Source organism: Mus pahari, chromosome 6 (assembly GCF_900095145.1).
Source record: "Mus pahari chromosome 6, PAHARI_EIJ_v1.1, whole genome shotgun sequence".
Classification (NCBI taxonomy): domain Eukaryota; kingdom Metazoa; phylum Chordata; class Mammalia; order Rodentia; family Muridae; genus Mus; species Mus pahari.
In genome coordinates, this window is record NC_034595.1 from 68,114,432 (window position 1) to 68,136,404 (window position 21,973).

Sequence of the window (21,973 nt, forward strand, 5' to 3'; positions counted from 1 at the left end):
TCCTGGAACTCACTCTGTAGACCAGGCTGGCCTCGAACTCAGAAATCCACCTGCCTCTGCCTTCCAAGTGCTGGGATTAAAGGTGTGTGCCACCACTGCCCGGCGAAAAGCTTTTCTTTTAATTTGTCTCAAGATGCTAAGTCTCAGGCAAGTGTAAGCATTTGTCTGACGTTGGGATGCTGTCCACATCAAGGCGTCCTCAGTGCCCAGCGTGAAGTCCTAGAGCCCTCTGTGCGATTCTTCTCTGACATTCAGGTCCTCTGTGTCCAGCAAGTCCAGGCTTCAGCTTCAGTCGGTTTGCATAGCTTAGAAAATCTACTTTAAAGGAGAGACGGAAGCCTACCAAAAACAAAACCAAATGTGTAAAACGTGTCCTGACAGGGCTGGAGAGATGGCTCAGCAGTTAAGAGCACTGGCTGCTCTTCCAGAGGACTGGGGTTCGGTTCCCAGCACCAACATGACAGCTTACAACTGTCTGTAACTCCAATTCCAAGGGGTCCAACACCCTCACACAAACATACAACAGGCAAACAAAACACCAATGAATGCTCTAAAAATGAAAAAGAAAATTTTAAAAGTGTCTTAATTAAGGCCAGATGTTGTGTCACCATCCTGTATCCCCAGCGTCCTGGAGGTGGAAGCAAGCACAGGGATCTCTACAAGTAGTGTAGTGACCAGTCCTTTCTTATTCTTGCTTCTTCCTCTGTTTTCCTCAAATTTTATACAGTACAAGTACATCCTCCCAAGTGATTACCAAGACCTCTGCCCCATTGTAAGGCAAATCTACTACAGTAGTACTATATCCTCTGCCTTTTGAGTTCACTGTTCTACAGATGTCTACAGATGTTGGTAACAAGCATTCACACCCATGTTTTTCCTTCTAACTCACACCATTTGATGTTAACCAATGTTCTTTAGTTCAAGTCTTTATTGGTAGGGGATTTTGTCTGACACTTATCTTACCTTTGGTCTCTTTTCTTTTAAGTAATAGCTTTCAACATTTTTAGCCTCAAGGGGGAAAATGTCACTTAAATAATTGTTTTTTTGCTTGGTCATCTTCTACTGTATCATAATTAGTTGCCAATATACTTAAGATAACTAAGATAATGAGCCATGAAGAGACTATAATTTTGTCTCTTCATTAAGATACCCATTCCTGGCACTCATCTAGTCTACACAATACAGGAAGCCATCTCTTTAATATAGACTTTAGTAGCATAGATAATCAAACACATACAGTCACACTCCCGACTCTGGAAATTCTCATTTTATGTTGGTTCTTATTGTTCCCAGTTTTTTTCCATCCACGGCCCAATCTAGAGTTTGTTTGTTTTTGTTGTTGTTATTTTGAGGTTGTTTTTTTTTTTTTTTAGAAGATCGTATTTATAGATGCCTGGAGATACAGCTTGGTAGTTAAGGGCACTGGCTACTCTTCCAGAGGTCTTGAGTTCAATTCCCAGCAACCACATGATAGCTCACAACCATCTGTAATGGGATTAAATGCCCTCTACAGATAGAGCACTCATATTCATAAAGTACATAAACAAATAAATATTTAAACAAAAAAAACCTCATTCCCAGGGCTGGCCTTGAACTTGCTTCAGCTTCCTATATTCTGTGACTGCAGGTACACATGCTACCATACTCTTGGCTGCTGGTTCCTTTTCCTTAGGATATTGATGGATGCTCCCCATTCTCTCTCCCTACTTCAATTAAGTTTTACAATTACTTGGTACTTATGATTATACAGCAAAGTGTAACTAGAGAAAAATAATCATGGTAAATAGTCTTATTTCAAATTCATGACCACTCATTTCAAGTGGTCATCAGTGCTTTCTAACCATTTACTACATTTGCCTAGTCTATGCCAGTTTCTTTTTTCAATTATTGTTTCATACCATCTTTCCCTCAGAATGGTCCATACTTCCTCTCCCTGTTGTTCTCAGCTGAGTTTGGCCTCTGGTTCATTGACACTGTAGATGCAAACATGTACAAAGGTGGCTGATTTTGTGTGTGAAGTTGACACAAGTTAGTCATCAGAGAGAAAGGAGCCTCAGTTGAGGAAATGCTTCCATGAGATCCAGCTGAGGCATTTTTCTCAGTTAGTGATCAGTGGGGAGGGCTCAGCCCATTGTAGGTGGAGCCATCCCTGGGCTCATAGTCCTGGGTTCTATAAGAAAGCAGGCTAAACAAGCCATGTGGAGCAAGCCAGTAAGCAGCATCCCTCCATGGCCTCTGCATCAGCTCCTGCCTCCAGGTTCTTGCCCTGCTTGAGTTTCTGTCCTGATTTCCTTTGGTGATGAATAGCAATGTGGAAGTATAAGGTGAATAAATTCTTTCTTCCCCAACTTGTTTTTTGGTCATGGTGTTTCATCACAGCAATAGGAACCCTGACTAAGACAGGTGGAAAATCATGTGGGTAGAATGCCCACCCAAAGTGCAAGTGTCATGAGGTGTTGTGGTATAAGCCTGGAATTCCAACTAGGCAGGAAGGTCACTCATTGTAGACCAGTCTGGAAAACTTGAGGCTCTGTTTCAAAGTAAAAAGCAAAGGACTGCAAGTTGGTACACAGCTTGGGAGGCAGAGGCAGAAAGATCTGTGAATTCAAGATCAGCTAGAGTATACAAAGTGAGTTCCAGGACAGCCAGAGCTACACAGTAAGACCCTGTCTCAAAAAACAAACAAACAAACAAATAAAAGGAAATTAGAAAAACATTTCGAAACCCCCTTTTTCTGTGTTATGGAATTAAATATACAGACAAAAACTCTTGTTTTAAAAGGCCTAAGAGTTCCTGGTGATGGTGGTACATGCCTTTAATCCTAGCACAGGGGAGGCAGAGGCAGGCAGATCTCTGAGCTCCAAGAGAGCCAAGGGCTACACAGAGAAACCCTCTCATGGAGAGAGTGTCAAGAGGGCAGAGACAGATTTACTGTATCTGTTCCTCTATTCTGCCTCTTTGTTTGCTTGTACATTTAGGTCCAAACCCCTCTTATTCCCTAGATCCGAACTATTTTTCTTCATTCTTACACTTCAAAGAAAGGCAGCCAGAAAGGTATGCGGAGTCCTTTTTTGCTTTGCTTTGCTTTGCTTTGCTAAGGATGGGAGACAGAGCAGTGGGCTTGTGTTTTATAGCTCATAGGGATGGTTTATGGAGTAGGAAAAAATTGGATATAGAAGAGATGGGAGGTAATCACAATATCTTAGATAAAAGAAAAGGAATAATAATTTTTAAAGTATTTTTTAAGCTAAAAGAAGCCAGGCAGTGGTGACCCATGCCGTTAATCACAGCACTCAAGAGGTAGAGGCAGGNGGATTTCTTGGTTCGAGGCTAACCTGGTCTACAGAGTGAGTTCCGGAACAGCCAGGGCTATGCAGAGAAACCCTGTCTCGAAAACAAAACAATTGCATATTTACTATATATACAAAGAAAATATATATTTACTTCTCTCTGATTCTCTTATACACTAATCAGGTTTTTAGCCCCACCTGTACTGAGCCAGCTCTGTACTGGTCACATATCATCTAGGGCCAAATTGAATGGTTGATTTCCAGTTGTAATATTTTTTTAAGATTTATTTATTTCATATATATATGAGTACACTGTCACTGTCTTCAGATGCACCTGAAGAGGGCATCAGATCCCATTACAGATTGTGAGCCACCATATGTTGCTGAGAATTGAACTCAGGAAGAGCAGTCAGTGCTCTTAACTGCTAAACCACCTCTCCAGCCTTCTCAATTGCATACTTAATTGACCTTTGGCCTTTTAGCAGTGTTTGACATTGATCATTTCCTGCTTGAAACATCTTTGTCATTTGATTTCTAGTTTCTCTTGGTTCTCATTATCTCTTTGTCCTCTTCTAAGTGGGTTTTACTGTCTCCTCCCTTACCCTCCAACTCAGACATGCTTTCAGTACCCAGCACAGTCATCAGACCACTTCTGTACTGCCTTTGTGCACACTGTTTTATTATCTATCTGCTAATCCCAAACGTGGAGCTCCTGCTCGCGGTAGTCTCATATATTTACTTCCTTTTCCAGGCCTCTGCTTTTATCTTAATCTCTTCCTCCTCCTTTCTTCTTGTTCTTTTTCACTCTTTGTTTTGTTTTTCTGTATTTTTAGACAGGCCAGCACAGGCTGTCCTCAAGCTTGCTAATCCTGTCTCTGCCTCCCAAGCACTAGAATTACAGGCCTGTACCGCCATGCTCAGTTTGGAGACATTCTTCATATTTTTTTAAGATTTATTTATTTATTATATGTAAGTACACTGTAGCTGTCTTCAGACACTCCAGAAGAGGGCATCATATCTTGTTACGGGTGGTTGTGAGCCACCATGTGGTTGCTGGAATTCGAACTCCAGACCTTAGGAAGAGCAGTCGGGTGCTCTTACCCACTGAGCCGTCGTCTTACCAGCCTAACATTCTTCATTTTTCTTCCTCTCTCACCCTGTACTAGTCAGGGTTCTCTAGACTCGGATCTTATAGAATCTCTCTCTCTCTCTCTCTCTCTCTCTCTCTCTCTCTCTCTCTCTCTCTCTCTCTCTCTCTGAATGGAGAAGGTGACTCAGCAGTTAAGAGCACTTGCTACTCTTGGATTCATTTCCCAGCCCCAACATCAGCTGGCTCATAACTGCCTGTATCTCCAGTCCCAGGAGTCTGATGTCCTTTTCTGGCCTGATGTACGTGGTACACATACATTCAAGCACACAAATGTGTTAGCCAAACCTCTTTTTATAAAACTGAGTCAAGCATGGTGGCACATACCTATAATCCCAGCACTTAAGAGGTAGAGGCAGGAGGGTCAAATTCAAGGCCAACATCAGCTACATAGCAATTTAAAACCCTACCTCAACTTTCCCACACATTCCCCCAAAATAGGTGAATTTATGGAAGAGTTTATAATCTATTTGATACAGCTAGCCTATGTGGGAGAATAGCAAAGACTAAAATGGAAGAAAGAAAGAAAGAAAGAAAGAAAGAAAGAAAGAAAGAAAGAAAGAAAGAAAGAAAGAAAGAAAGAAGAAAAAGAAAAGAATGAAAGAAAAATATAAAGAAAAGAAAAGAAAGAAAGAAAAATAAAAAGAAAAGAAAAGGAAAGAAAGAAAGGAAGAAAGGAAGGAAGGAAGGAAGGAAGGAAGAAAGAAAGAAAGAAAGAAAGAAAGAAAGAAAGAAAGAAAGAAAGAAAGAAAGAAAGAAAGAAAGAGGGAAGAAAAAAAACATTTGAATTCCTGATATAGAGTTAGGCTGTCCCCTGTAAGGGACTTTAACTCTCTGGGCCTCTGTTACTTGTTTGCAATGTGCGGGAACTACTGTGCTGTGAGAGTCGACAAGACAAAGCAGGCAAAGCATCCGCTGTGCTGAGAAATGAGTCCATCTCTGCTCCAAGCCCTTTTCACACATCATCACCAAAATGTTGATTGCATTTAACTTTGGGGCAGACTCAGTATTCTTAGAAGAGCATATAAAATAGGAGAGAGACAGATAGACAAACAGACACAGATACAGGGTCTGATGATCTGGGTCTGTTTGTAGTGTTGATTTCCCCAAAGTCCTTTTCCTGAAGGGAGGTGGCATGGTCAGATCTCAATGAGAACGTTTGTCAGCATCAGCTTTCTTGGGAACAAACTATAACATCTTTCTCAGCTTTATCTACTTAATCATTCATTCATTCATCAGGTTTTATTTGTTTTTGATTTTTAGGAGACCTGAGGCAGGGTTGGTTAAAACAGAGTATTCTATTACCCAAGCTAACTGCAAACTTGTAAGCCTCCTGGGTCAAGCTCTTGAGTCATTTTTTCAGCTTCTGATCTGAATACCAAAGAAGCCCGTGGTATAACAAGGGTCGTGCTGCACATGAAGCACGTTATGATTGTTTAAGGGTGTTATCTAGCTACCTCTTTTTTTTCTGACTGATATGGAAAACAGTTTATATCTTTACTATTGAGCTACTGAGTAGCTGTTTCTTCAAGCCTTCATGTGGCTCTGAGTCCCAGTAGAAAGTTACTTAAAGAAAATGGAATTTATTGCCCTCTATATAATGTGGTCTTTTGGGGGGGGTGTTTTGTTTTTTGGTTGGTTTCGTTTTGTTTTGATAGAAGACATAGAAGAGCCATGTTAGAACTTCAGAATATTCAATTCAGCTGTTCTTTTTCTTTCCCCAGACTCTTTATCCAGACCAAGACGAACAGTCTTCACTAGAGCCATTGAAGGTCGCGAGTTACATTGGCAGGACAGCCACCTACAGCGGATAATCAGCAGTGATCTCTATACAGCTCCTGCCTGCCAGCGGGAGAATGAGCGACTACTCTTCAATTCCCATGGCCAGCCACTGTGGCTTGGTAAGTCTAGCCCTCCTGTGCTCCAAGAACATCATGTCCCAATCCCACCTGTACCAGGTCCACATGAGCCACCAGCATGGATCCCAGCAGTACTAGCTACAACTTAATATCCGTCCATCTCTTTTGGAGCATTTATTACCAACTCAGGTCATTTATTTGCGGCCTACTTCATTTGTATTATGCTCAGCTGAGGTATAATAATCTCAAGTGGAAATATGTATCCTTCCCCTAGGCTTTGGGAAAAAGATAAAGCAGTTGATACTATTGAAGAGGAAGCAAAGCCACTAGGCATCAGTTCACACACTTTCAGTTATCTGTTACTAAGCAACATTATATTTTGCTCACAACTTACACAGCTTGCTTGCACGATGGGAACCGAGGCAGTAGCTTAGTCAGTAAGAAGTTTGATCCCCACAGCCCATGTAAAATAATCCATGCATTGCATTGTGTACTTTAAAATTCCAATACTGGGCAAGCAGAGACAGCAGATTCCAGCCTAGCTTAGAGTAATTGGCTAGTTACAGGACAGTGAGAGATTTAACCTCAAAAAAAGCCAGCAAGATGACCTAAGTTTGATTGCTGGAACCTCCATACACATGCCTGCACTCATACTCACAGGCCAAGTGCACTAATGAAAAAACAAAACAAAACAAAAGCATTTTAAAAATTGTAAGAGGTGGATAATGTCTGAGGAATAACACCCAAGGTTGTCTCTGGACTCCACAAGTCTAAGCATACATGTTCACACACATGAACACACACATAAAAATAACACTGTGTTTGAAACTGCAGTTACCCCATGCTAGGAACTAGGATGCAGTCTGTGTTCGTCACCAGGCTGTCTCCTCTTCTCCATCTCATCTGTTATAACAGGATAGAATTGTTTGATCTAGTTTAAACTTCTCCTGCAATGATTGTCTGGTTTATATCAGTCTGTCCTTAGCTTTCCTAGAGTGCATTCATTCTAAAATATAGCTTGGGAGCCTGGTATGGTGATAACTTAACCTCAGAAATTGGGAGGTAGGGAAGGTGGATCTCTGCAAGTTTGATGCTAGTATGGTCTATGTAGCAAGTTCTAGACCATACTAGCTAGGATTCTAGACCAGCTAGGGTTACACAGTAAGACTCTGTTTCCAAAACCCAGCTAACTAAATAAAATAAATAAACAAGCAAGCAAGCAAGCTAAGGGGGTTGTTACAGTAAAGAAATAAATGATGTACAGAGGCAGAGGCCAGCAGATCTCCGTGTACAACCTTTCCAAGCTAGCTCTAGCCTCATGGCTCAGCTCTAGTCTCATGGCTCAGCTCTAGCCTCATGGCTCAGCTCTAGCCTCATGGCACAGCTCTAGCCTCATGGCACAGCTCTAGCCTCATGGCTCAGCTCTAGCCTCATGGCACAGCTCTAGCCTCATGGCTCAGCTCTAGCCTCATGGCACAGCTCTAGTCTCATGGCTCAGCTCTAGCCTCATGGCTCAGCTCTAGCCTCATGGCTCAGCTCTAGCCTCATAACTCAATTCCAGCTACCTTGAACTATGCCATACTCCAAAGAAATTATCTAGACTTTCTTTATGGTCATATTTATATATGATTAAACATATATACTCTTTGCTAAGAAAGTCTTCCTTGTTTACCTACCCATTCATAATCATTCTCGTCCTTCAAGCGTAGCTCAGATATTTTCGGTATAGGTATTTGTCATGTCAGTGCCTTATAATTGTCTGTCTAGGTCTCATTCATGAGCCCTTTAGTATAGCTGTCGTGTCTTCACTATTTTTGTACTTCCTTTGCCCAGTGCACTATCTGGCATATAATATAGGTCCTCAGGAGACAGGGTTACTAAATAAATGTATTAATCATTTGATAATGAAGCTAGATATGGTGGTACATGCTTATAATCCCAAAACTTGAAAGCACAGGGAATCAGGAATTCACATCGAGCCTAGGCTACATGAGACCCTGCCTCCGAAAATAAAACTAGTCATTTGATGCTGAGGCTTTTCCTTTAGACAGCTAGTGGCTGCTCCACCAGGTTCCCATAGTGCATGTTCACAGAAAATCTGCTTCTTATTGTTCTAGTTGTATATCCTATCACACTGAGGCTAGAGGAGCCCTTTCAAGATGACTTCTTCCACTTATATCCTTGAAGATAAAAAACACAGTTCCTGTTCTAAAGCACACGCCAAGTTGAATCTGAGAAACTGGACTGAACATAGACCCCTTTGTCTGTCAAACATAGGACTTTCCTGATCTGAAATGTTAACTCTAACAGAACGTTTCCTTCCTGCCTGGTAGAGCATGTGCCTACAGCCTGTGCTCGGGTTGATGCGCTGCGATCTCATGGGTATCCAAAAGAGGCTCTCAGACTCACCGTGGCCATCATTAATACTCTGAGGTTGCAGCAGCAGCGGCAGCTAGAGATCTTCAAACATCAGAAGAAAGGTATAGTGATTAGGAATCCTCTAACATCCTGGGGTCACAGGGTGATATGGACCTGCAGGAGATAAAAAGATGAAGAACCTAATTTTCATTCAGTACCATGGGCTTGAGAATTCCAAGTAATTCTACTTGCTGAGTGGAATGCAGTGCCTTCTTGCTAGTCCTGTGAATCTCAGCTTTATCTGCTGTCTGTAAAACAGGAATAGTGAGCCTGCTTTTCACCGGAAGCTTCCAGGCTTCCATCCGGAAGGCCCATTAAGACCTGGAGAAGATGCTTTTGAAACTGTAAAGCTATCTCCATATATGCACTGCCAGCAGACAATACAGACAATATAAACTAGACCTGGCTGGTGAGCTTGCAATCGGGCCACTCAAGCAGACATAACAATAAGGGGAGCTTTTCTTTGGCTTTCTGGTCAAGGACTGAATGATACTGATTAGGAAATGAAAGAAAAGAAAAGCACATTCCCATCTCTCTGTGTCTAAAACTTGAAACCTGCTTATTTCCAGAGTTGTTGCAGAGAGGAACGACAACAATCACAAACCTGGAGGGTTGGGTGGGCCATCCCCTGGATCCCATTGGCTGCCTGTTTCTCACTTTGACTGAAGCCTGCCGCCTGAATGATGACAGCTACATGGAGATGTCAGGTACAAGGGTCAGCCTAAAACAAGCCATCTCTCTGCAAACTCTGTGTCTGCCCGTGTGTGTCCTGCTTTCCTGCTTTACCTTGCTAGCTTCCTTAGGGGAATTAGAAAGGTTAGAGGAATTTTACGAGTCAGAGGAAAAAAGTTCAGAGCTGTCTAGAAGTGGGAGACCACCTCTATGAGAAGTGTGTGTGTCAAGTATTCATGGCAGTGCCTGCCCACCTGTAGCCACAGCTACTCTCAGGAGGCTAAAACAGGAAGATCATTTGAACCCAGGATTTTTAAGGCTAGCCGGACCCTCCCCCAACCCTCCACTTCTCTCTTCTTCTTCTTCCTCCTCCTCCTCTTCCTCCTCTTCTTTTTAAGCCAAGTAAGGTGGCTCAAGTCCATAATCTCAGCACTCAAGAAGCTGAAGCTGGTGAATTTTAACAGAAAAGGTCATCTTGGATCACACAGTATAAGGCCCTGCCTCAAAAAACAACAAAGTAGGGGGCTGGTTAGAGAGCTTAAAGGTTAAGAGCACTGGCTGCAGCCGGGCAGTGGTGGCGCACGCCTTTAATCCCAGCACTCGGGAGGCAGAGGCAGGCGGATTTCTGAGTTCGAGGCCAGCCTCACTACAGAGTGAGTTCCAGGACAGTCAGAGCTACGCAGAGAAACCCTGTCTCAAAAAAAAACAAAAAACAAAAACAACAACAACAACAAAAACAAAAAACAAAAACAAAAACAAAAAAAACAGCACTGGCTGCTCTTCCAGAGGTCCTGAGTTCCATTCCCAGCAACCACATGGTGGCTCACAACCATTTATACTGTGATCCGATGCCCTCTTCTGGCATGCAGGTGTACATGCTGATAGAGCACTCATACATTAAATAAATAAATCTTTTAAAAAGCAACAATAAAGTATCTTTCTTTAAAACCATAGAATACTACTCTTAGCAGGATCTTGTTCTAGTTTCCCTTTGGCTCCGCAGTCCTTAAGATCTCTGTAGAGAGAATTTAGGCAGTGCTGTGTGGGATGGCACACATCTTTAATCCCAGCACGTGGTAGGCAGAGGCGAGCAGAGCTCAATGAGTTTGAGGCTAACCTTGTTTACACATAGCAAGTTCCAGGACAGCCAGGGATATGTAGTGAGACCTTGACTCAAAAGCAAAGAAATAAAAACAAAACCTAGGCAAGACACATAGAGTGTAGTATAGAAGATCCGTGGACTCTATTAGAAGGACGACGGTACATTCTCAAAGGGAGAGTGGATAGTGGTCAGAGGGGCCATTGCACAGCAGGACACCTTCAGAGAGTGAGCAGGGACTAAAGAGACTGCACTTTCAGGTAGGCTTTATATTATTTCTGAAACTGCTGGAACAGACATCCTCTTGAGAGGCACTTTCCTGTCCAGGTGATAAGAAAGAAGACAGTTGGTGGTGGTGGCACATGCCTTTAATCCCAGCACCTGGCAGGAAAAGGCAAGCAGATCGCTGAGTTCCAGGACACCTGAGTTACGCAGAGAAACCCAGTCTTGCAAAACCGAAAGGAGAAGGAGAAGGAGAAAAGGAGAGAGAGAAAAAGAGAGAAGAAAGACCATGATAACTTTATTCTTAACAGGAAGCCTCCAGCTAAATAGTCATTTTTCTCCTGCAGAATAAAATGTCATTTCTGTACTCAAGGCCAGAGATATAAGACTCATATCCCACCCTGCCAACCCAACCCACCTCTCCTCTCTCTCTCTCTCTCTCTCTCTCTCTCTCTCTCTCCCCCTCCCTCCCTTCCTTCCTTCCTTCCTTCCTTTCTTTTCTTTATTTGGTTTTTCGAGCAGGGTTTCTCTGTACAGCCCTGGCTGTCCTAGAACTCACTCTGTAGTCCAGGCTGGCCTCAAACTCAGAAATCCACCTGCCTCTGCCTCCCAAGTGCTGGGATTAAAGGGTAGCCACCACTGCCCGGCTTCTTTATTTTTTTTTTTTTAAAGAGGTGTCAGATCCCCCTAGAGCTAGAATAAGAGGTGGTTTTGAGCCACTTGACATAGATGATAGGAACTGAAGCCATCTCTGGAAGAGCAGTAAAAGCTCCTCACTGCTGAGGCACCTCTCCAGCCCCAGAGCCTATTCTTTTGACTAGAAATCAAAACTCTGAAGTTTGAGACCCTCATTTTACAGCTGCCGACTATGGCTTTTAAGCCTGTCAGCATCTAACTAGCTTCCTGGCTACACTCTCATTTTCTTTTAACATTCTTCCCTCATGGGGGGTTTGTACCAATTTCCCAAACAAAAGAACAGGCTAAGTGCCCCACACTGAGGCTAGATACACAGTTACTCTCCTTTCCCACTAGTATCACGGGGTTGGATTTATTTGCATTTGCTTTAGTATTGTGTCTCTTACTACACTATCAGCTACTTGCAAGCAGACATTGTGACTGCTCTTCATTACCTGCCACTTTATTGTCTCCCAGAGCTACTTAATTGAAAGGGGGGAGTAAAGGTCTTTTTTGTTTGTTAGTTTTGTTTTTGAGATTATAATATAATTATATCACCTCTCCCTCCCCATTCTTCCCTCCAAACCCTTAGACATACTCCTCTTTATTCCCTGTACTGTTCTTGAACTCGAGGATTCAAGTTATCCTCTCACCAGTGTTCTAAGCAGCTAAAACTACAGGCATGTGTCATCATATCCAAATAGGACATTGGCTCTTAAACCACTGTGCACATCCTGAAATCCTTAGTGGAGCATATAAAAACATAACATAGAAAATACAAGTATTTCCAAAGTAAGAGTTAAACTGGATGGAGTCAGGTATCTCTGAGTAGATATAAAGAGTTAACCCGGGGGCTGGAGAGATGGCTTAGTGGGTAAGACCACTGACTGCTCTTTCGAAGGTCCTGAGTTCAAATCCCAGCAACCACATGGTGGCTTACAACCATCTCTAATGAGATCTGACGCCCTCTTCTGGTGCGTCTGAAGTCAGCTACAGTGTACTTATGTATAATAATAAATAAATCTAAAAAAAGAAAAGAAAAAGAAAAGGAAAGAAAAAGAGTTAACCCAAGCCAAGCTAGAACAGGCCTGCTTGTCCTAATCTCCTGTGTAGGGAATCTACATCTTTAGGCACCTTAATCTGCACAGCGAGCGACACTTACAGCTTGAAAAGCCTAAAGCTGCTTTTTCTGTTTACCTCTGATGTACACTGCTCTTCTGGAGTCAGGCTCTGGAGAAACCTAGAACAGTGAGGTGCTCTCATCCCCTGAAGGTGCTCACACTGAGGCAGCGGAAACAGACGCAAAAACAATTACGATTCTATTGTAATTGGCAAAAATAAGACTTTATGCTTCCCTAACTGGCCTGCCCAATTTGTGTATGAAGAAGTGATTTTGCGTGTGTGTGTGTGTGTGTGTGTGTGTCATAATCTTTTTTTAGTGTATTTTTCTTACTGCTTTGAGGTTCTGATTTAGTTTTATAATAGCCATTAAGCAACTGATATCCCAAAGTGGGACAGGCAGAGACACAGGATAACCCACTAGACCTGTCCTAAGGAACTTGGTAACTTGTTGTCCTCAGATATGAATGAAAGCAGACTTCCTGTGTACCAGCACATACCTGTGGCTTCAGGCTGCCCAAACAGCAATGAGTCGTACCTGTCACTGGCCCTGGAGGTTGCTCTGATGGGCATGGGACAACAGAGGGTGATGCCTGAAGGCCTCTATGCACAGGACAAGGTGTGCCGTAATGAGGAGCAACTCCTAAGCCAACTCCAGGAGCTGCAGCTGGATGACGAGCTAGTCCAGACACTGCGGAAACAGTGTGTCTTACTGCTGGAGGGTAAGAAGAAAGGGGGCCATGGTAACAAAGTCTTTAGTCAGGCTCTGGACCCCCCTCTCTGACATAGCACACTCAGAAATATTTGTGACATTAAAAAGTAATGAAGGTTAGCATACAAACTCAGATGGCTTGCTGGGCTCCCAAGTCTAGGCTAGAATAAGCATAAAAAACAAACAAACAAACAAACAAACAATAACTGCTGGCTCATCTTCTTCCTTCAGGAGGCCCCTTCAGTGGCCTCGGAGAAGTCATCCACCGTGAGAGTGTTCCCATGCACACCTTTGCAAAGTATTTGTTCTCAGCTCTGCTGCCTCATGATCCAGACCTGTCTTACAAGTTAGCCTTACGCGCCATGAGGTGGGTCGCCCCTGTCCAGCCTGATGGCCTCGTCCTCTGCCTGCCCTAGTTCCTTTCTCCTTTGTCTCTTTCCCAAGTCCAGGGCCTCAGTATGTTCATATGATCTAGGCTCTGGGATTCTTTATTAATGAAACACCTGACCCCTCCACATATTTAGGGTAAACTGTCCGAGTAGGCTCCCCAAGATATAATAGATATGGTGCCTCCCTGTTTTGGAACCACTTGGGTAGCCTCAGAAGGGATTTATTTCCTAACATAACTCCATTCAGTTATGGGTACAGGTACAGGTGCCCAGAGGACTATAGGAGGCAGAGAGATAAATATGTATACCCCAAGACCCAGAAGCAATGCTCTATGAGAGTCTTGTTTTCAAACTAGAATAGGATCTTGGTTTACCTGTGTAGATGTGTAGGATGTAGCAGACAATACAGAGAAAGAATTTCAGGTAGGGTGTAAGACAGAGAGTTTTTAGCTAGAAAGGAAGTTCCCTGGCATATGTTTCTTAGCTCTTCAAAATAACCCTATGGCACTGTGTCTGTCAAATCTCTTTATAGTGGAAACTATTCAGCTCAACGTTTCCAAGTACCCAAGCACCAGCCTGACATATATTATAGGTTTAAAACCCTTCAAAGCCCTTAGCCTGTCTTTCCCTAACCAATTCCTCCCCAGCAGAAAGCAAACTTCCCTAAAAGGGGTCACAATGGCCAGAGTCTAAATGAAGCTGATGGCGCTTCCTGGGTCTTCTAGGTTACCTGTTCTAGAAAACTCGTCTTCTGCAGGAGACACTTCCCACCCCCATCACATGGTCTCTGTGGTACCCAGTCGTTATCCTCGCTGGTTCACTCTTGGACACTTAGAATCACAGCAGTGTGAACTGGCCTCCACCATGTTGACTGCTGCCAAAGGTAAGCACAGGTAGATATTGGATCCAGCATCCCCACTATACACTATACCTACCCACCCCGGGCCCAAAGTCTCCTGGAAAAGAGAAGCCGAGTGCTCTGTGTTGACAGGAGCAGTGGGGGTCTTCATGTTGAGTGTTCATTAGGACAAGCACCTGGGTCAGACTAGAATTCTGCCTTAGTTACTTTAAAATCCTAAGACCCTGAATATAAAGAATCAAATTATCTTTACATTAAAAAAATTGTTTCACATTATGTGTCTGTGTCCATGATTGCCAGTGTTCAGTGAGGTCAGAGATTTCTGATCACCTCAGACATGGAGTTATCGGTGATTGTGAGCCCCCTGACGTGGGTTCTACAAACTGAGCAAGAGCAATACATTCTCTAACCAAAATCCATCTCTCTAGCTCCATAATCACATGGTTTTTATTTGTTTATGTTTATTAGAGTTTTTGTTTCTTGGAACTCACTCTGTAGACCAGGCTAGCCCCAGATTCACCCAGATCCTCCTTGCCTCTACCTCCCAAGTGCTAGGATTAAAGATGTGCACCACCACACATGGCCTGATAATCAAATGATTTTTACATTAACTTCTGAATGTAATCTTCCATCTGATAAAGTCATTTTAGTTTTCCAATATCAGTTTCAAAATCTATAAATGGAGATCCCTGTTGGTGACCTCAGCCTCAAAGCCCTATAACCTCCGTACTGAGGCGGAGTGTGATTATTCTACCACGCTCGGCCAAGGGGTGGAGTATGGAGTGACTGACCCTGGGGGCTCGTGTAGTCATGGTAGCTCTGCAGGCTTCACCACAAACAGAAGTGAAGAGAAGCTCTCGACAAGGAGCTGTAAGAAAACCCCAGCTGCCAACTGTGGACCCTGAGCAGTTTGTACCAGGAAACTGTAGATGCTTATTTTAAGATATCTTTTTTTTTCTTTCTTTCTCTTTTGTTTCTTAAGACAGAATTTCTCTGTGCAACTCTGGCTGTCCTGAAACTTGCTCTGTAGACCAGACTGGCTTCAATCTCAGATCCACCTGCCTCTGCCTCCCAAATGTTGGGATTAAAGGCTGTTTGCTACCATTGCCTAGTTGTCTTTTTGTTGTTGTTTTTTCTAATTAAAAATATCTTTCAGAATCCAGAAGAGGCATCAGATCCCAGGGAGCTGGAATTACAAGCTCTGTAAGGTGCCTCGTATGGTTGTTGGGATACAATGGATCTTAATGATAGAGCAGCAGGTGCTCTGAGCTAACAAGCTGTCCCTCCCTGCCCCACTCCCTGAACTTGGCCTTTATGGAAGTTTTGGAAGATAAACTCAAAAACGATAAGTCTGCAACATGGAAGTTTATTTCTTTAGCCACTTAAAGTTGTGGCAAAATATAATATATATAATAATATATTTATATATAAGAGTATATATCTCTGTGTAAGACACAAAGTGTTAATATCTACAAATTCAAAATCCCTCAGATCATCAAGTAGTCTTGATTATAAAAGTGTTTCCAATTCAGTGTAAGAATTTATATCCCAAATATACAAAGAATTCTTAAACTTATCAGGAGGCTAGGGCTGCAACCCAATTGGTAGAGTATGTGCCTAGCATGCTTAAAGCCCTGGGCTTGAGCTCCAGCACTGCGTAAACCAGGCATCCCAGTACACATCTATAATCACAGCATTCAGGAGGTGAAGGAGGATCAGGAGTTCAAGGTCAGACTCTGCTACATAAGTTCAAGGCCATCCTGGAATACAGAGACTCTATTCCAGATTGAAACAAATCAATTTGTCTCCAACAACAACAACAAACCCAGAAAGTTAACAGTCCAATTTTAAAACTTACTAAAACCAGAAGCAGCACATGCCTTTAATCCTAGTACTCAGGAGGCAGAAGGTTCTCTGAGTTTGAGGCCAACCTGGTCTACAGAGTAAGTTCTGGGACAGCCAGAATTATATAATGAGGCTATCTCAAAAATAAAATAGGGCTACAACTGCTCTTCCAGGAGTCCTGAGTTCAATTCTCGGTAACCACATTATGGTTCACAACCATCTATAATGAAATTTGATGTCCTCTTCTGTCATGCAGGCATAGATGCAAGCAAATGGAACACTCATATACATAAGTAATCTTTAAAAAATAAAATTAAAACTGACCAAAGAACTGAAAAAACATTTTGCCAGAGGATTATCTACAGATAGCAAACAAGCATATAAAAGGATATTCAGGATATTACTAGGAAATTGTAAATTAAATCAAGACACCACTATACAATGTTAGGATAGCTAAAATAAAAATATTGGCAATAGTGCGGAGTAACAGAAATGCTCATTGCTGGGAGAATATAAAGTAGCACAGCCACTTTGGAAGATAGTTTGGCAGGTTTTTGGTTTTGTTTTGTTTTTTTAAGATTTATATGAGTTCACTATAGCTGTCTTCAGACACACCAGAAGAGGGCAGCAGATTCTATTATAGATGGTTGTTAGTCACCATGTGGTTGCTGGGAACTGAACTCAGGACCTTTGGAAGAGCAGTCAGTGCTCTTAACTGCTGAGCCATCTCTCCAGCCCCTTGTTTTGTTTTGTAACAAAGCTAAATGTAGTCTTAACATATGTTCCAGCAGTCATGTTCCTAGGTATTACTCAAAAGAGTCAAAACATATACATACCCAAACTTGAAAAGGAATATTTATGTATCTATTCATAATTGTCCCCAAAGCAACCAAAATGTTCTTCACAAGGTGAAAAGATAAACTATATATCCATACAATGGAATGTTATCTAGCAATAAAACAAGATAAACTTCACACACAGGAACCTCAATATGTATTCTGTATTGCAAAAAGCCAATCTGAAAAAGCTATGTGATACCAACTGTATAAAATTATAGTTGCCAGGGTCCAGGAGTAATGGGGAAAGGTGGCAGTGAAACTAACCTGTATGACATTGTGGTTATGGATTTAATTTTTAGAAAAAAAGATGGGAGAGGTAAATTCATGTGGGTGTCTAGGACCAGAAAGATCCACCAAGCATTTAGAAGGGACCGCTTGATCAACCAGAAGAGATGGTAACATTCAGACGCATTGGGTAAACTAACATAGTTCAACTAGTGTTTGTTGTAATCAGCTTACTGTCTTAGGGAAACTCAAAAGAAATCCTGCCTCTACCTTTTCCAATGACTATAGGAGATACACTGAGGCTACGAACTATTCTGGAAGCAATACAGAAGCACATCCATTCTTCCTCCCTCATCTTCAAACTAGCTCAAGATGCATTCAAGATTGCTACTCCCACGGACAGCGGTACAGACAGCACTCTGCTCAACGTAGCCCTTGAGCTGGGGTTACAGGTACGAGTACGACACCACTGTCCCAGCTTTAGGTTTCTAGAGTAATGACAATTGGCAGAGGATAATCCAAGGGGAATGAACATGAGCCATGTCTGGATCTTTCTGTTTTCCAGAATATAACTGCTAGGGTAGATAAAAAGTAAGGACTCTATAAAAAGTAGCTTCCATATAAAGTTGAGGCCAGAAGTAAAATAGCTTTAGGCACTGTAGAATCCCCATCTTCTCTATATCTACCTTCCTTCAAGTCAATCAAGGTATGATAAGAGTCTTATCTGTTGTCAGTCTTGAGGAAGCCCCATGTCTAGTGAGAGGGGTAGAGAGGAATTAAACATATCCACACAGAGAGAAAAGACCCCTAACTAATTCAGTAATGCAAAACATTTGTTATTGAGCTGGAGATGTATCTCATTTGGTAGAGTGCTTACCTACATGGAATAAGATCTAGGATGGACCCCTACTGTTGCATAAACTGGGATACATCTTTAGTGTCTATTCTGGGAAGGTAGCTGCAGAAGGATTAGAAGTTCTAGGTCATGGAGAATTGAAGGTCAGCCTGGGCTAATGAGACCCCGTCTCAAGCAAACAAAAAATACCTATTCCATAAAAGAATAGTATGAGGTAGAAGGGAGGAGAGGATCTCATCTGTTAGGTGTGGCCCACTGGAAATGCCTCTTTTGTGTCTAGGTGATGCGGATGACCTTATCAACCCTTAATTGGAGGCGCCGAGAGATGGTTCGATGGCTGGTTACTTGTGCTACAGAAGTGGGTGAGTCCTATATCTCCCTCTTCCCCCTGGGGAGCTTCTAGGCCTGACTTTCGGGACAGCACCGCGAATCCTTGGTGCTGTCCCATTTCTATTCCTGGTGGCCTGGGAACGGATGTGCTGCTAGAAGACAGCCTCCGTGTCAGCCAGCCTAAGCCCTCATTGCTTGGACCATAGCCTGATGTCAACAGCACTTTGACCCTCTGTGATTAGAGAAATGTCTGAGAGAATGCTTTCAGCCACCAGTCCTCACGTGCTCCCTAGGGGAGGGAGTTGGCTCAGTGGTTTGGTCCCAGTCTCTGTCTATGCTTCTGAAAACCTACAAACAACCTGGAGGCTTGGGAACCATTCTAGAACCCAAAGCCCCAGCACTAAACTCTCCTCAAAGGCACTACTTGAGCTAGAGCCCCTCAGGAAGCATAGGGCCCCCACCTTGAATCCGACAAACCTGGGGCTCTGTTGCTTCATCTTTATGAAGGGCTGAGGGTGCAGCAGAGACCTTCTGGGCTGGGATGGGAAGAGACCCCCAAATAGAGTCTGCCCATTTGGGATGTTCCCCGTACCCTGTTTGCCTCAGATCATATCAGGGCTGCTAAGGAGTAGGGATAACTCCTGTACAGGCCAAGTTCAGACCCTAAATCTGGGCAGACTTGAATTAGGACCAAGTAGCCACTGCTGACCTCAGGATCTCCCTGACAGGTGTGCGGGCCCTGGTGAGCATCTTGCAGAGCTGGTACACACTCTTCACCCCGACTGAGGCTACAAGTATTGTGGCTGCCACAGCTGTATCCCACACCACTATCCTGCGCCTCAGCCTTGACTACCCACAGCGGGAGGAACTGGCTAGCTGTGCTCGCACACTGGCCCTACAATGTGCTATGAAAGATCCACAGAGCTGTGCCTTATCAGCTCTTACACTTTGTGAGAAAGACCACATTGCCTTTGAGGCAGCCTACCAGATTGCCATCGATGCTGCTGCCGGTGGCATGACACATTCACAGCTGTTCACCATTGCCCGCTACATGGAGCTCCGTGGCTACCCGCTACGTGCCTTCAAGCTGGCCTCACTGGCCATGAGCCATCTTAACCTGGCCTACAACCAGGACACCCATCCAGCCATCAACGATGTGCTCTGGGCTTGTGCTCTCAGCCACTCTCTGGGCAAGAATGAACTGGCAGCTCTCATCCCCTTGGTGGTGAAGAGTGTGCACTGTGCCACAGTGCTTTCTGATATCCTGCGCCGGTGCACAGTGACTGCCCCAGGCCTGGCAGGCATCCCAGGCCGCCGCAGCTCTGGAAAGCTCATGTCAACAGACAAAGCCCCACTGCGCCAGCTACTGGATGCAACCATCAATGCCTACATCAACACCACACACTCCCGTCTGACACACATCAGTCCCCGCCACTATGGAGAGTTCATTGAGTTTCTGAGCAAAGCTCGTGAGACCTTCCTACTGCCCCAGGATGGTCACTTGCAATTTGCCCAATTCATTGACAACCTCAAACAGATATACAAAGGCAAGAAGAAGCTGATGCTGCTGGTTCGGGAGCGCTTTGGCTGAGAAAGTGGATAACTTGCTGCTAGGGCAGCCTGAGCTCCCAGGTCAGGACAAGGACTCTGAAACATCTGTCTCCCCTGAGAGGACTCAGTACCACAGACCTAAGGATGGGAAGAGTCTGACATTCACCAGTATTCCTGCCTTGGCAAGTTTCTCACTCCAGCTCTATGGTTCCTGAGGAGCTGGACCCTGCAGACCGGTCAGAAGCCCCCACAACATGTCACCTCACGCCCCTATATCCTGCGTGTCCTGGCCATTGGCCCCACTCCCTTGGCAAACACAGAACACTGTTCCGTCTCAGGGATTGCTTAACCAGAGAAAACAGAAGCATTTATGGTACTGTAAATACTATAGTATTATGTGTCGTCAAGCATTGTAAAGCTGTAACTATTTATAATTCCGACTCTGATTTGACGGGCACTTAAGGTAGCTGTGGGTGGGTGGGAGAATAGGCTTGTTTTCTGAGGAGACTCACAACCATTTCTCAGGTTTCCCGTACAGAGTATGTGCTGTTGGCAGTGGATAAGTGGGGGCGGCAGAGAGAAAAATGGACAGTTAAAATCCAAGTCTTATATGTCAGAAACTGTGGCCTGAAGATAGGACAACTAGCCTAGTGGTCATTGAGGGGCAGAGGTCAAAAGTGGCTTAGATATTTGTCTCACAATGTTGTGAACACTGAAACTCCTGCCTCTGCCTCACACACTCCAGGAGCCTGATGAACACCTGAATAATAAGTGCAGGGAGAAGACGAAGGTCCAGGAAGCCGCTGAGCTTACAAGATACATCTGCTCTGGTCACCTTTATGTTAGAGAATCCACTCTCATCTCCAATGTGTATGTGTGTATATCTGTATGAACATGTGTCTGTGTACAAAGATACATGTGTGTATGCCTGTGTCAGTTAATTGTGTGACATGTGTTAGACTGGGTTTCATTTGTGTGTGATAATGCATACCTAGTGTATGTGTGTATCTAGGCTCACACGGGTACCTATGTGTAAACATGTTTGTCTCTGAATGTATGCCTGCTGACCATGATGTGTCTTTATGTGAGTGGTCTCTACATGTAGTCTGTCAGTGTCTTCACACTTGAGGATCTGCATGAGTGTGCCTTCCTTCTGCCAACTCTCTCTTGCCCATCCGTCCCTTAGTCTCTTGCTAGCTGAGCACTGTTACTGTGCCTCCTCTGTTTACCTTCTCTCAGCAAACACGCTTCTAAGCACGTGTCCCTCTGCTCTTAAGACTGGCCACTTTCGCCCCATGGTTCTTTTTTTACACAAACGTGTTTTCTTCCTCCAACTCTCTACCTCAAACTTCCTCTGCCTGCTTTCGTCATCATCTCACCGGTAGCTCACTTGGAGGCTGAGGCTGCTATTCCTTTAGCCTTGCCCTTCCTAGTTTCTAGTTCTAGCAAATAAGCCCCGTCTTAGCCCATGCTGACCTCCACAGTGTATCATGTTCGTACTGCTTCATGACCCCTGTGCTTAGCCTGGAGTTAGAGGAGGTAGCAAGGCCATTCAGAAGGCTCAGTTGGATACAGGTGTCTTCGGGGTTGGCTGTTTTGTCTTAGTTCCTGAGTTGGGTGGGGTTTGATAGGGAAGGGGTGGTGTAGCTAGAGTATGAACTAAGGACCTTTCTGTCTGACTTACTTTATTTTTCTCTTTGAAACCTACTTGTCATCTTTTTTATTCCAAGCTGACCAGTAAGTTGTATTTGCTGTTCGTGGCTACTAATAAATGTGTTACTGTCCAGCCAAGGGCCCCTACACTGTCTCAGCCCAATGGGTTGGCAAAAAAGAAAAAAAAAAAAAAAAAAAAAAAAAAAGGAGAAG

At 43.6% G+C, this 21,973-nt stretch overlaps 1 protein-coding gene across 2 annotated transcripts in view; it reads left to right on the forward strand.

Moving 5' to 3' along the window:
* Positions 1-21,677, forward strand: part of Zswim5 (zinc finger SWIM-type containing 5) — a 112,825-nt gene extending 91,148 nt beyond the window's left edge. The window contains exons 6-14 of one of the 2 annotated variants that reach the window (XM_021199800.2): positions 6,162-6,338; positions 8,630-8,776; positions 9,284-9,421; positions 12,963-13,223; positions 13,445-13,580; positions 14,328-14,485; positions 17,659-17,822; positions 18,507-18,588; positions 19,285-21,677. In XM_021199800.2, coding sequence (XP_021055459.1) covers positions 6,162-6,338; positions 8,630-8,776; positions 9,284-9,421; positions 12,963-13,223; positions 13,445-13,580; positions 14,328-14,485; positions 17,659-17,822; positions 18,507-18,588; positions 19,285-20,147 — 2,126 coding nt within the window. In that variant the 3' untranslated portion in view covers positions 20,148-21,677. The remainder of the gene's footprint in view (positions 1-6,161; positions 6,339-8,629; positions 8,777-9,283; positions 9,422-12,962; positions 13,224-13,444; positions 13,581-14,327; positions 14,486-17,658; positions 17,823-18,506; positions 18,589-19,284) is intronic. The other variant, XM_029539715.1, reaches the window with a different exon arrangement.
* Positions 21,678-21,973: the final 296 nt, after the last annotated feature.